The sequence below is a fragment of the Corapipo altera genome, unplaced genomic scaffold (assembly GCF_003945725.1).
Source record: "Corapipo altera isolate COAL_440 unplaced genomic scaffold, ASM394572v1 53, whole genome shotgun sequence".
NCBI lineage: Eukaryota > Metazoa > Chordata > Aves > Passeriformes > Pipridae > Corapipo > Corapipo altera.
The window spans coordinates 542,204-556,121 of NW_020884900.1; the positions used below are offsets into that span (position 1 = coordinate 542,204).

At 38.5% G+C, this 13,918-nt stretch overlaps 1 protein-coding gene across 2 annotated transcripts in view; it reads left to right on the plus strand.

Moving 5' to 3' along the window:
* The window catches only part of RHOBTB1 (Rho related BTB domain containing 1), a 52,849-nt gene that overhangs the window by 35,154 nt on the left and 3,777 nt on the right, over positions 1-13,918 (plus strand). For both annotated transcript variants that reach the window (XM_027649458.1, XM_027649459.1), the window contains 4 exons: positions 7,619-7,804; positions 9,543-10,510; positions 10,935-11,053; positions 13,467-13,617. In XM_027649458.1, the coding sequence (XP_027505259.1) occupies positions 7,619-7,804; positions 9,543-10,510; positions 10,935-11,053; positions 13,467-13,617 (1,424 nt within the window). The remainder of the gene's footprint in view (positions 1-7,618; positions 7,805-9,542; positions 10,511-10,934; positions 11,054-13,466; positions 13,618-13,918) is intronic.

Sequence of the window (13,918 nt, forward strand, 5' to 3'; positions counted from 1 at the left end):
CCTTACATCCCTCTGCTACCTTGAAATAATGTTTTTCTTCTAAATATGCTGCTTCAAATGATGTTTTCACTTAATCTCTTCTTACTGCTTTTGAATTCAGTGTGTTTTTCTCATTGATCATTTTTTCCTGGAATTTTTTAGGGGATAAGACCAGGAGTAAAGAAATGGTTCTTTTCTTCTTTTGTTTATACTTTTGCAGTATCTTTGATGAAAATTAGGTGGTTCTCTGTGGAAAGATAACTTGTAGTTCTCATCTGTAAGTGGCCTCCTTACAATAACCAAAAATAAGATCAGAATGCCCACCTTCCCTTGTGTTTCTGGTTTCTCCATCGTTTTATGAATTTATTTCTCATTATTTTGTTTTCTGACTGTTGTCTGGAGACAGCAGCTGATATATCTTACAAAAGCATTTTTAGCTATATTCTTCTCAGTCCCTTTGTATAATATTGTGAGTTTTGGTGTTTGCCCTGAGTTGATCAGACATGTTCCAGCCAGCCCTGTGTCCTCTCTTGCTCCAGCCTTTTCTTTCATCCTTCTCCATTGATCTCAAGCTTTATGTCTTACTTTTAAAAACCCCAACTTTGCACAGGATACACAGAATATTTCAGTATTTCAGCCTCAGTTAACCATGTCTAGATTTGTATTTATCATAGAATTTTGATTTCTCTATCAGAAATGCAGTAATTGAGATCTCTGCTCCAGGAAAGGGAAAAAGGGATGTATTGGTATGTTATAGTGAACATATAGATACCTGATTCCAAAGACAGTTTTCCTGAATCTACTGGCAAAATTTGGCCTGGAATCATGCTGGGGTATCTTGCAGGCAGACAGTTTCAACTGCAAAGTTGTATTTGGCACCAAGATGGAATTTTTCATATGTAAATATTGAACCAGAATTATGTGTGAATTTACTTCTTATAGTCAACACTAAAATAAACCAAATTCCAAGACTGTGCAAGCAGACCTTAAATTACTTTTTTTTTTCCTTTTGTTGCATGGTTCCACACGACTTTGCTATTCTTTTTATCATTATTGCTGATCAGGCATTTGTACCATAGGAGTAGCTCTTACAAGCTTCTGCAGTGGAAAATGAGGTATTTTAATCATCCTTTTTGATATCAAAACATTTTTTTGTCGTTTTCTGTAAATGCATCAATGTTTTCCCATGAGTACTTTAAAGAACACAGAAGAGATTTTAAAATGCTTAACATTTAAGAATGTTATATTGTTTGTAAGGAATGTATGGGAAATCTGCTTCCACTTTTGAAGCACAGTCTTGAAATATGCAATTTTCTTGAAGGTAGCTTTTTCTTCTTTTAATTGTTGTTGTTTCCTACTGAAAATAACATTACAAAAATTGTAGCAATAGACCTGCATGCGACTCACCACAACGTCTGGATGTATTTCAGGGCATTTTGACACATTACACCAGTGCTTAAGAAGCTTCACTGCTGTCGGTAAAGTATAGAACTAATTGATTCTCCTGCTCACATCCAGGGCACTGCATGGTCTTGCCCTGCCTTACCTGGATATCTTCAGTTCTTCACCTGCCAGGCACCCCCTGCATTTTAGTTTTTGTAGCCTCTCATATGAGTGTGTGCTCATAAGTCCTGTGTTCTCGGGTCATTTTGTTATGCTCACCAGTCACTTAATGAGTTTCTTCTCATTTCATGTGATGGCTGCAACTGCATTTACTAAAAACTGAGTCCACTTAAAACATTATCAGCCTTGCTTATCTGCACAGTTTTGTTTTCAGCTCGGTGAGATGCCTGCGTGAAAAGTGTTGTGTAACTGAGTTAATCTCTGTCTTCAAAATGTATCTGGACTGACATGGAGATGTAGCAGGGTTTTGTTCAGCCACAAATGAGATTCTCAAATTAATTCTTAGATAGCCTTCTGCTGCCTGAACCTGCTGAGTTTGAGAACTTGGGAACTGGTACTTGCACTCAAGCTGCTACCCTACCCAGTCTTTCCTTTCAGGTGGTTAAAGGACTATGCAGGTAGAGAGCAGAGATAGCTCTTGTCAAATTCTGGTCTCAAGTTGAATAAGTTCAGCTGACCTCTGAGAAATCCTGGGAAAATTATGAGAAGTGTGTAGGGGGAAAAAAATAAGGACAGAAGGAGTAAAATAAAAACTACTTTTTATTGATAAAGAAATGTCTAAGGGTTACCTGTTCTGGTAAAGTCAGGAGAGTCTAACAATTTGGATGAACCTCTACCAAACTGTTTACTCTATAAAATTCTTATAGACTTCTTTACTTCAACCTTGCTTCATAGAGAAAGCTCATATCTAAAAATAGGGAAAAATAAAGCCTATAATAGGAAAAAGCCTCTGGGTTGTTTTTTTCCACCCCCCCGTCTTTTCTTAATATTTGATTTGATTAAATATGTGCAACAGACTTCTTGTCAACCAAACTATAATTTGTCTATCCTTAAACTGACTCTGTCAGATTTGACTCTCGTTAAGCTCTCTAAAACAAGATATGTACTTTTGACTTGTCTTGTAGAAAGATGAGAATGTAGCATAGCAATACAGTTCAGTCTTCCTCCTTTTCCTCCTTCTCACTCCCTGCCTTGGTTTTCACATCACACACATCTCTTCTTCACATTCTGCATTCCTCACAGCTTTATTTCTTCCCCTTTCCAAACCCAACAGTATTATTCCATGGCTCTATGGCAAATGACACATGACCAGCAATTCTTGCATGCAGCAGTTTTCCCCAGTGACTCATAAACTACAAACTAAAGGGAGCAACTTCTACCCAGGTAATGCAGAGTGTACATTTCAGAAGGCGGCCTTTCCCTTTAATGAGATATCAACCCATGTTAGTGTATCTCAGCCAGTTCATAACTCCAGATCCAGACTATAAAACATTAAACTTTTAAATACACTTGCCATGGAATATATCTCATTTAACATGGCTGTTTCCTTGAAGTTCTGTCTAAAATAAGATTAGTGAAGATGGAATATATGTAGCGGGTTTTGTTGAGAGTTGGATCTGCAATGTGATGTGTAGGTACATCTGCAGTGCATCTTGCATAACCTCTGGAGCACGCATACCCTGCAAGCAGATGACTCTTTCAAAATCTCAGTCCCAAACTACTGCTACGTTACACAAAACAGCTCTAATTAGAAAACATTAAACATCTACTTTCCCACTGCTTCTGGTAGCATTGTCAGAAAGGCTTGTTACATAGCTCATACACTGCTTTTTCTCCCCACACCTCATGGGTTTCTTATTGTACTGATTGCACAGAAACTTCCAGACATTTAAAGTGGCTACCTGTGCTTGACTGCTGCTTAAGGCTGAGGCTGATAAAGTTGTTTTTGTCAGTGCTATACTGCTGCTTTTCAGCAGTGACTTGTATGCTCACTGTACATTGGATACAGTTCATAACTCACACACCAGGAGCTCACAGGGTGGCAGCACATCATGGGCTCATTCCTACCAGAGATTTGGTTGTCTAGAGGGTTTCTTTTCATTCCCTGAAATCTAAAAAGGGGTAGTTGCTTCCATCAGAAGTTCTTCTTACCCAAGTTTGGGGAAATATCACCAAATGCATTGATGTAATATTTACCTTAGATAGATGGGTTGCTTCTCCAGCCAGTGGTAAGATTCTTTCTTTGCCCACAGGAATCTCCTATGGGAAGGCCGTAGGTATGTTTAGACCAAGCTGGGTTGACTTCAGATATGTATATTTTGCATTAAGAATTTTGCATTTCTATGACTCCAAGGGGAGCATTTCAGAGACACTTACACTACTCTTACATTTTAGTGTGAGCCTCCAGTGCAGGAGGTGACAAATATGTGAGTGGTGGTTGATTTGCCTGCAGCTGAGAGAATCTGCTACCTTTGTGTAGATAACCTGCCAAGTCCCACACATCTACATTGTATTCTTCCCTGTTTGGAGCCCCAGTGAGTAGAAAGAAACCCATTTTCTTCCATTGGTGATGCACTGTGTCACTGGTGGTTGATCACACACTAGAGCAAGTCACACAGAAATTCGGAGTTTTGGTGATACTTATGTTCAGAAGTTCAAATAATGAGAATAGATGATATGCAATTTTTTTCTGATAAGCCTATGAAAATGTAGAATATAAGAATGAAGCAGTTATGGATTTTCAACAGGTACCATGGAATCTACAAGACAGCGTGCTGGATATCCAAGCTACTGTTTCTGTTTTCTGAGTTATTTGTAGTACTTATCTTTGTTTCTCATGATGCTTCAGTATCAAATAACAGTATATTCAATATATATATATATTTATATACTTGTTTTATTTAACAAAGGTTAAATGCACACAGTGCATCTATTGCCCATCTCCATTGGATGGTACTCTTGGATGAATGTGATGCAGAAGTTATAAAGCATTTGCCAGAGAAGGACTTTTTACAAGAGCGCTTAGTGACAGGGAAATGGCTTTAAACTGAAAGAGGTTTAGATTAGATATTAGAATGAAAATCTTCCCTGTGAGGTTTGTGAGACCCTGGCACAGGTTGCCCAGAGAAGTTGTGGCTGCCCCATCCCTGGAATTGTTCAAGGCTGGGTTGTATGGGGCTCTGAGCAACCTGGGATTGTGGAAAGTGTCCCTGCCCATGGCAGGGGCTCAGAATGAGGTGGTGTTTAAAATCTTTCCCAACCAAACTGTTCTATAATTCTATAAAGCACTTTTTGGTATTCAAATTTATGGAAATGTTTCTTGCACTGTTCCTGAATTTTACTGGGAAATAGCTATGAAGTTTTGTTTTTAGAATCAGTGCAGCTTGTAGTTGTGAATATATTGCTGTAGAGAGAAAGAAGAAAAAAGAAGTAAACCTGATTCATCCTTTCTCGTTCTCCAGGTAACCAACACAAAGAGTAACTGCACAAAAATGGCAATAAATTAGGCAATCTTTAAAAATTATATCCTTTTACATTCCCTAAGAATATTAAAATAACATTGGTAAATTTTTTATGTTTGGGAAATATTAATGCTTTATTTTAACCTGACAGGTTCTGGCTTTTATGAACAAATGTCAAACCAAGCTTTATACTGCAATGTTAGCAAGTTGTAAATGTGCCTTTGACATTAAAAGGAATTGTAGGTATTTCAATTAAAGTTTCCAAATGACATTTTTCCCCAAGTGTTCACGGTTCTGTGTAGACAGTTAATCTTCCTCATATATTTCTGTCTCCAGTTTGTACTAAGAGTGCAAATCACACGTATGACTTGAATGAAAACTTAATTTATTATATTAGAGTCTCTGTATTTTGTGAGCTACCAGACCCAGCTGTGGTACTGGTTAAGGGTGTGAACCCTGCCACTGTCCAGTGATTTCCCATCTATCCTGTTTATGGCACAGAACCATTAATCTCTCTCTGTTCAGTACAGAACTGTCAGGAATCTTCATTTTATGGGGAAGTCCAGGTTTTAATGCAGGATAAATAATGTGCAAGTCACATTTTTTACCTCTTTTTTATCTGTTTTTCTCTTCATTCGGAAGACAGATAAGAATGTTCTGTTAGTGCAGTGCTAGTGTGTTGTGAGTTTTGGGTAAAGAACTGAGCTTTCCCCCAGCCCTGTTTTACGGTCTCCCAAGGAAGGTCAGCGGCAATGAGTTGCTCAGGAATCACATGGAGCTCAGAGAGAAAAACGTGAGACTTCCTTGGCAAGGGCTGTAACACATGCAGGGGCCAGTCTGCTGGATAGTCTGGGCCAGCCCTGTCCAGGGAGCAGATCCTCCATGGCTCTCTTGGGAGCCCAGATCCGTGCCCAGCCCAGCATTGGCCTGGCTGGGAATGCCTGCTGGAGCTCTGCTTCCTTTTGGTTTTCTGAGGGATGTGATGTGTGTCCTGTGGCTTGTAAAGTCAGGAGGCTTGGATACTTGTGACTGCAATTACTCAGCTTAGGTATTAATTTCTGAAGGACACAAGACAGTCTGTCCCTCTAAGATGCTGTTACAGTGAGGAGCAGCCAGGCAGCCAACGCTTGCTGCTCCAGCAGTCATGATGGTCTTGAATTAAACAACAATTGACCAGATTAGAATACATGTAACACAGATTTATTTTTTAATTTTTTTTATCTTAGCTGTACACTGATTTCTCTTTCTGGGACCTGAGCTAAAGTCTACTGTAAGATTTTACTCTTACCTGACCTTAAATAGAGCAGGTTTGAATTTACAGGGTGTTTGCCTCAGCTATGTAGCAAACCAGTGTTTGAGCTGTGTTTTACTAGAGCTGTATTTGCTAGATAACTTTCCAGTTTGAAAAGGCCTTGCTCCTAGATATAGCAGATGTGTTGCAGCTTGTATAAGAGAGAAATTCAGAGCAGGAGCATTTCTCTTGCATTAGATTTATGCTCACAGCAGTACCCGTATTGTATATGCAGCTATCTTTAGAAATGGTCTTGCTGGATATATCTGTGCCCTCAGTGAAATGTAGAAAGCAGCAGTACTGAGGAGGTATTTCATTATTTAAAAGGTGAATGTTAAGATTTACTGCTGCTGCTCTGTACATCACACAAACTGCAGACACAACACATTGGTGCTAAATTAAAGAATAATAAAAGTGAGATAGACGTGGTATTGCTGAGCTTATCCTGCTGACAATTCTGTATCAATAGGTTGCCTCCTCAAAACGTCCCTTCTCAATTGTTCTCAAGAGTTTCAATTCAGCTTTTTTTTCTTCTTTTTTTTTTCCTCATGAGAGACCCCAGAGTTCGAGGACTGCTTTGTAACGTTCCATCCCAGTTGATAAATAATGAAATTGCTCCAAGTTAGGAATGCCCTGAGACAAGTATTCAGGCATTTCTCTGCCTTTGGGTGCTAGCTCTGACAAAGGTCAGGCGATGGTTGGGTGGATGAAATGTCAGCCTTGATTCTCATATTTATAATTTATAAAGTAAGTTTATTTAGTGAAGTACTTTTTTTTTCTAAGGAAAAAAAGCTTGCAAATATTGTCATGCTTACTCTAATTTAAGCCACTGTCGTATTGTACACTTTAGCGACCCTATTTTCACCATAATATTTATTTTTGCTGATATTGTAGAAGTGGTCATTCTGCAGTACTTTGACCTTCTAGCAGGTTATTTATTAAAGGTATTAGAGAATTTCTGTTCAAAGCACATTGCAAAGGAGACCACCTCAGTCCCTAAAACAGTGCGGTAAAGGTATTTCTCCATGACAAGTTTGAAAGTGATCTGTGTCTGCCCGTGTGGCCGCTCTGAAGTTTTGCATAACTCCTCTCTAATTCCTAAGCACCAGTGATCTTTGAACTGCAGTTTAGGTGTCCAGTCAGCAGAATTGTTTCTTGGGCAATGACAGCCTCTGAGTAACTGTGCTGTGAAAGTAGAGAATGGAAAGCCCTCCCTCTTGCCTTAGTGCTCACATGTGCAGGGATCATCTCTCAGAATAGAGAGGCAGTGCTCCTGGGTATGTGGCTTTGTGCTCCCATGCTTTTGTGGTGAAATGTGTAGCTTCTGTCAACCCTCTGCACGAACAACATGCGTTCTGACATGTGAGTGTCAGTGTATTTGTCAAAGAGTAGAGTGGAGTGGTGATGAAAACAGGTGAAACTGAAACTGCAGCAAAAATCCTCCGTGGGGTTTTAATCGGATCTTTTCTCGTTTCCTTTCTAGGTCCGATGTGGTTGTTCTGTGCTTTTCCATTGCTAATCCTAATTCCCTGAATCATGTGAAAACGATGTGGTATCAAGAAATCAAGCACTTCTGTCCCCGCACACCTGTCATTCTGGTGGGCTGCCAGCTCGATCTCCGCTATGCAGACCTGGAGGCTGTGAACAGAGCCAGACGGCCTCTGGCAAGGTAAAATTTAAACAAAAATAAGAATTAAAAAAGAAATCACCTTGGTAATCAAGTTACAGCACTTCCAAAAGAGAAATTAGAGAACCTAGATTCCTTTTTTCTATACAATAGGAATATATGTGCTTTCTTCTGATTTTGTTGTCTGAGTTGGTTGGTTCTTTTAACACGTGCAGTTATTATGTTTCCCACAATATTTTTACACATTGGACATCTAACTCATTTGGGTGCCTGAACACTATAGTAAGATAGAGGTAATAATGTTTATTGAAGGTTTTAATATATGTCTTTCTCCTTCTGAACATGTGTATCATGAACATGTGTATCGTACCCTGTCACTACTGTCAGGTACTGTTTTAAACTGGCAGATTCTACCCAAGTTTTCTTAATTCTCGATTATTTTTTTTTTTTTTTTTGGTAATTGTAATCCTTGATCATGGATGGCAGACAGTAAAACAGTTGCAAATTAAACTTCGTAAAGTTCTGATGTTAAAAGAGAGTTTGGAGTCATTCTGGAGAAGCTTTTTTTTTGTTGCCCAGATTCAAAAGACAAGCACTCACATGTTTGGACAAAACCATCTCACAATTACCTGCTTGCTTCTAATTTCTTCCTTTCATGGGAATTTGAATGAGACCAGATTTGTGGAAATAATATCCATGATCATGTAATTAAAGACTCTTGTAAGAAATTTCCATAAGGAGGTTGAATTAATATTTTGTGGGCCCTTAGAAGACTTTGCATTGCATTGCATTCAAATTCTTGATTTGGCAATATGATTTTCATATGTTTGTTTGTTTATTAAACATTTCTTCATAATGTGGGTGGGGTGGGCTTTATGTTTGACTCTTTAAAAGGAAATGTTTGATTTTTTTTTTTTCCATAACTCTTCTTCTGCCCTAATTCCTGATTTCACCATTAATAAAACTGAATTGGTACTCTGCATGTCTAGCACAGACTTCTGCCATCTGAACTGGTTATTTATTAGATGATGACTACAGCAAGCTGTTGTCTGGGGTATGTTAAGTCTGTGCCAGCTTGTGTCTGCCCACTACGGAATGCTCAGAGAACACACTGTTGGGTCGTGTCTTCTGGTGAGATGATTTTTTTGCTGGGAAAATGGATCCTAGCCCAGACTTTTTACTGGTTTTGTTTACCCTACCTCATGTACTAGAGCTGTTCTGGAAATTCATGAGTTCTCACATAATGCTTCTACAGCCAAAAAAACCTCTCTTGTGAAGAGTGTGTTCAGTTACACTTTTGTGTAACAGGCTCCTATGATTTTCTTTAAAAAGCATGAGCTTAAGAAATATTTCTCATTTCAAATTTAGCTATATTTTTGGCATTTTTATGTCATGAGGATTTCCATTTGAGTTTAAATGATGGATATGAAGAAAGATTCTGACAAAATATCTGAGTTGTAAGGGATGTTAGGAGATTTTTTTAAATAATGAAAGTTCTCAAGTATCCTATCAACTGTTTTTACTCTAAATTTCCCTTTAATAGAGAGGCAGCTTACTCTTTTTCGTGCAATTGATTTCTACATATATTTAGTAACAACTGCAAAGACACCACCACACTTAAATGAAATTTAAGTATGTGCTATTCTAAAACTCTGTGGAGTCATGATTGTAGATTTCCAAAGGGAACTAGTGCTGAATGTTTTGTAAAATTCCATGCTTTCTGGAATAATTTTCTGGTGACTGTCGTGTGTGATGAGTTTTATTTTTTGTTTAACCCTAGGCCGATAAAAAGGGGAGATATTTTGCCCCCAGAAAGAGGCAGAGAGGTTGCCAAGGAACTCGGGATACCATACTATGAAACCAGTGTATTTGACCAGTTTGGGATTAAAGATGTCTTTGACAATGCAATTAGAGCTGCCCTGATCTCCAGAAGACACTTGCAGTTCTGGAAATCTCATTTGAAGAAGGTCCAAAAACCTTTGCTTCAGGCTCCATTCCTACCTCCAAAAGCCCCTCCTCCGGTTATCAAAATTCCTGAGTGTCCTGTGCCGAGCATGAATGAAGCTGGATATTTATTGGACAGCCCACTGTGTGCAGATGTCATGTTTGTTCTCCAGGAGCAGGACTGCATTTTTGCTCACAAGATTTACCTAGCTACCTCCTCTTCAAAGTTTTATGACCTTTTCTTAATGGAATGTGAGGAAAGTCCGGACTTCGATGAAACACAGTGTAATAAAGAAAATACAAGTAAGGATGTTCAGACAAGTCACGCTGAGACAAATACTGACAGTGATGAGAATTCCTTGAAAACTGCTGATGTTAAAATTCCCCCACCAGAAAGCAGTGACTCTTTAAACATGCTCGAACCTGAATCTGGTGAAACAAACCCTGCAGCGAGATCTCTGTCGTCCTGGGGTAAGGGATTTGTTAGTGTGCACAAGGAAATGCAGGTGAATCCTGTCTCCAATCGGACATGTCCTGTAACTGTGGTAAAAATGGATTCATCTGTGCAGGTTGGACCTTTTAAAACTGTTTTGCAGTTTTTATACACAGGCCAACTGGATGAAAATGAAAAAGACCTCACAAGACTCGCTCAGATTGCTGAAATCTTGGAAGTGTTTGATTTGCGGATGATGGTGGAGAATATTATGAATAAAGAAGCCTTCATGAATCAAGAGATTACTAAAGCATTTCATGTCAGAAAAGCTAATCGGATAAAAGAGTGCCTTTGCAAAGGGACATTTTCTGGTGAGTAAATACGTGCTTAAGTAGGAAGAGCACTAATTCTTTTCTCATTCATGTTGCTCTCACTTCCCAGGCTTCAAAAACTCTTCAAAAACAGCTTACATTGTTCAGGGAGGATGACCCCAAAATTACAGTGTTACTCAGGCCAACTGTTCCAACCTAGGATTCTGTAGTTTAATTTCTCAAAATTTACCCACAACTTTTAAAGAAGGGACTCAATTCTCCAAAGTGTTGAGCATCCAATATCCCCCTTTTAAATGAGGCTTTTCATTTAACTATATAAAACTGAATTATTTTTGGGGTGGGGGCCATGGGAAATGAAAGAGGTCCTTGGTTAACAGCATGCCAGTGACACACACATTCTGGAGGCACAGTTTCACTTGAAGCACAGCGTTGCAGCACGTCTGTTCCTTTGTTCCCATGGCAGATGTGACATTTAAATTGGACGATGGAAGCATAAAGGCCCACAAGCCACTGCTCATCTGTAGCTGTGAATGGATGTCTGCTATGTTTGGAGGATCATTTATTGAAAGCTCCAACAGTGAGGTATTTGTCTGTTTTTGTCCATTTTGCTTATAATGTTTGATGGACTTAGGGTGATGGGAGCATCATTCTGTATCTATTTGAAAGGTTGCAGTGATCCTTGGAGTCAGTCTTTATTTTTCCTTTGCAAACTTGGGACAATTTTCTTCTTAAGGCATTAAATAAGGTTGCCTAGGAAGATAGCATCCTTTCTGTACAAAATTTCCTTCCAGCATTGGAGCACGTGTTTAAACCCAAAGTCCTTTAAAATATTAAATATAAGGATGGGGGGGAAATCAAGTATGCATTAGTGAATTTCTTTAAAATAATTTGTTAAGCAATGTAAATATACATTTGTACAATCAGAAGCATTACAAAGAATACTTGAGATGGGGCATTTATGAAGGAACTGAAGAAAAAAAGGTATTAAAGAACATAGTGTTAAACTAGAAAAGGGAGCTGGTTTCACAAAAATTAAGTGAACTTTGGTAGAAGTTCTACTAACTTTAGTAAAAACTCAGCTCAGATTCTGTATCGGTTTGTCCTCTGGAATAAAGCAGGTATGCAATACAGTTTAAAAGATCTCAGTGCTTTGAATTAATATTTTGCAGTAGAAACCTTGTATTTTCAGTTGCCTTCATGGTCTGTTTTTCAAATTCCAAACACTTGGTTAATATTTCTTTCTTGTGCTTTATCCATGCCCAGAGTTTTATTTTTGTTTTGATTTTCTTGTTCCTTTCCATACTCATGGGTCTCGCTCATATGAAGAGTTCAGTTCTTTCATGTTTAATATTCAGGAAGATTTTGTTCTACTTAGATTTTTCTGGCTTCTTCTAATACAACTGTAAACATAATTCCTTTCCCAGAGGCATACTCAACAAGTGGTTCATTAAAAATACATAGTTTCATTCTAGTAAGCTACATTTGTCAATGAAGAATATGCATTTATTTTCTACCAGCCTATTTTTAATGATTAGCTTAACAGTCTTAGCTTATCTTTCCAATTTAAAATATTTAGCTTCCATTTTGTAGAGTTTAAGGCATTCAGTAATGCTTTTGGAAGTTTTAAAATATAGGTAGATATGAATCAAATGGTTTCCTTTGACTGGTTTACGAAAAATAAAACCGTCTATTTTTACATATTACCTTTTCTGTATTTGGGGAAAATTTAATAAACTCATTCATTGAATTTACAGTTCTCTGCACTAACAAAAATATATTAATAATGAATGAGTTTCACAGCTAGCTGCTCTCACTTGGAGAACTGAGTGGCTGGTATGCCTGAGAGCTTCATGCTTTAACACTAACAGATCTGGGTTTGGATCTCACCCATCCAGGCAGAGCTGAAAAAAAACTCACAAATCCCTGAAGGTTAGCAACCAGCTACCTGGCAACACTTAACCCCATCTAGCAGGAAGTATGTGCTGACTGCTTCCAAACAGTCAGATTGAGTTGCATGTACATTTAATTAATTCCTCATCATATTTTTTTTATTATTTTTCTGCTGTGCCATTCTTTTTCTGCAATTTCTTCAGAATACCACAGTGCATTCTTCAGTGACAGCATCTCTTTCTTGAGTTATGAAGATGTACATTACAAATTGCTGATTGATGGGATCCACTAGCTCAGGGGTTGGAGGCAGACCTACCAGCTGCAACCTTCAGCCCTGCAAGTTTTACCCTGTTCTTGGAGGGTTGATTGTGTGTGCAAACTGTGGTTGAGATGCTACCGTGATAGGTTACACTGGGGCTTTTGAACTGTCCTTCCTCTTCTTCTAGGCCTCCCTGCAGTGAAATGGAGTTAGGATTGTGCTGGGGAAAAAATAGACAACTTTTGTCCTGGTCTTGGTAGCTTCATCCCATGCTGGTTACACTAATTACACGTGTGACAAAAACAGCTTACATTTTCTTCATTTCTTCAGTTCTCAGTTCCTTCCCAACCTTCTTTGCTTGGATCATTTGATTATTTACAAACAGACTGAGAGTCTGTTTTATTGTTATCCTTTGGTTTTTGTTAGTCTCAGAATATTCCTTGCCAGGAGCAAGCAGATAGATTACATTCCTCAGGACATCTACCAAGAGAGGTTTGGCATGAGGAGTGCTCAGTGGCTTTTATGTATCTTACTGAGCTGTCCATTTGCAGGCTAGAAAAGCACTGAACAGATTCACTGCTTGATGTGGATCCAGTTCCAGCAACTTGGTACCAAGTTGCTTGTATGTAAACTGGCAAAGGATCTGACTCTGGAGGTATGCTTACCTGCTGGCAGCTTCTTGAACTTTAATGGGAAATTTCTGTTTTGAAAAATGTTTTCCCTGCATTCCTAAAATAACATGAAGAGAAAAAGGGAAAAGTCCAGCAAAGTCAGAGAGGTGAAATATGGCCTCTATATTAAAATCCCTTAATTATTAGAGACTTTTTTCTTAAATATCTTTTCCAGGTAGTTCTTCCCAACATAAACAAGGCTTCCATGCAAGCGGTTTTAGATTACTTGTATACCAAGCAACTGTCCTCCAGTCAGGAACTGGACACACTTGAGTTAATTGCATTGGCAAATAGGTTTTGCCTTCCTCACCTGATTGCTCTTGCAGGTAAGAATTTGCAGCCTTGTCCAGTGCAGTGTCTTCTGCAATGGCTAAAACGTGGTTTAATGGTTTTTCAAACATACAAAGATTTTCCCAAGTGTCAGAGAAATTTTTTTTTTTTCTGAGAGGGACATTGTAACACAAACTGATATTTTCATATAGAGAAGTGTATTTGCCTTTCTCTTGCACTTTTCAGTTTCTTGCTGAATCAGCTCAGAACATTGAAGTTTTCTGTGCTTTAAAAACAGAGGGAATAAACCTTCTCTTCAGAATTGATTCTAATGTCTGTGGATTGTAATAGCCTTTC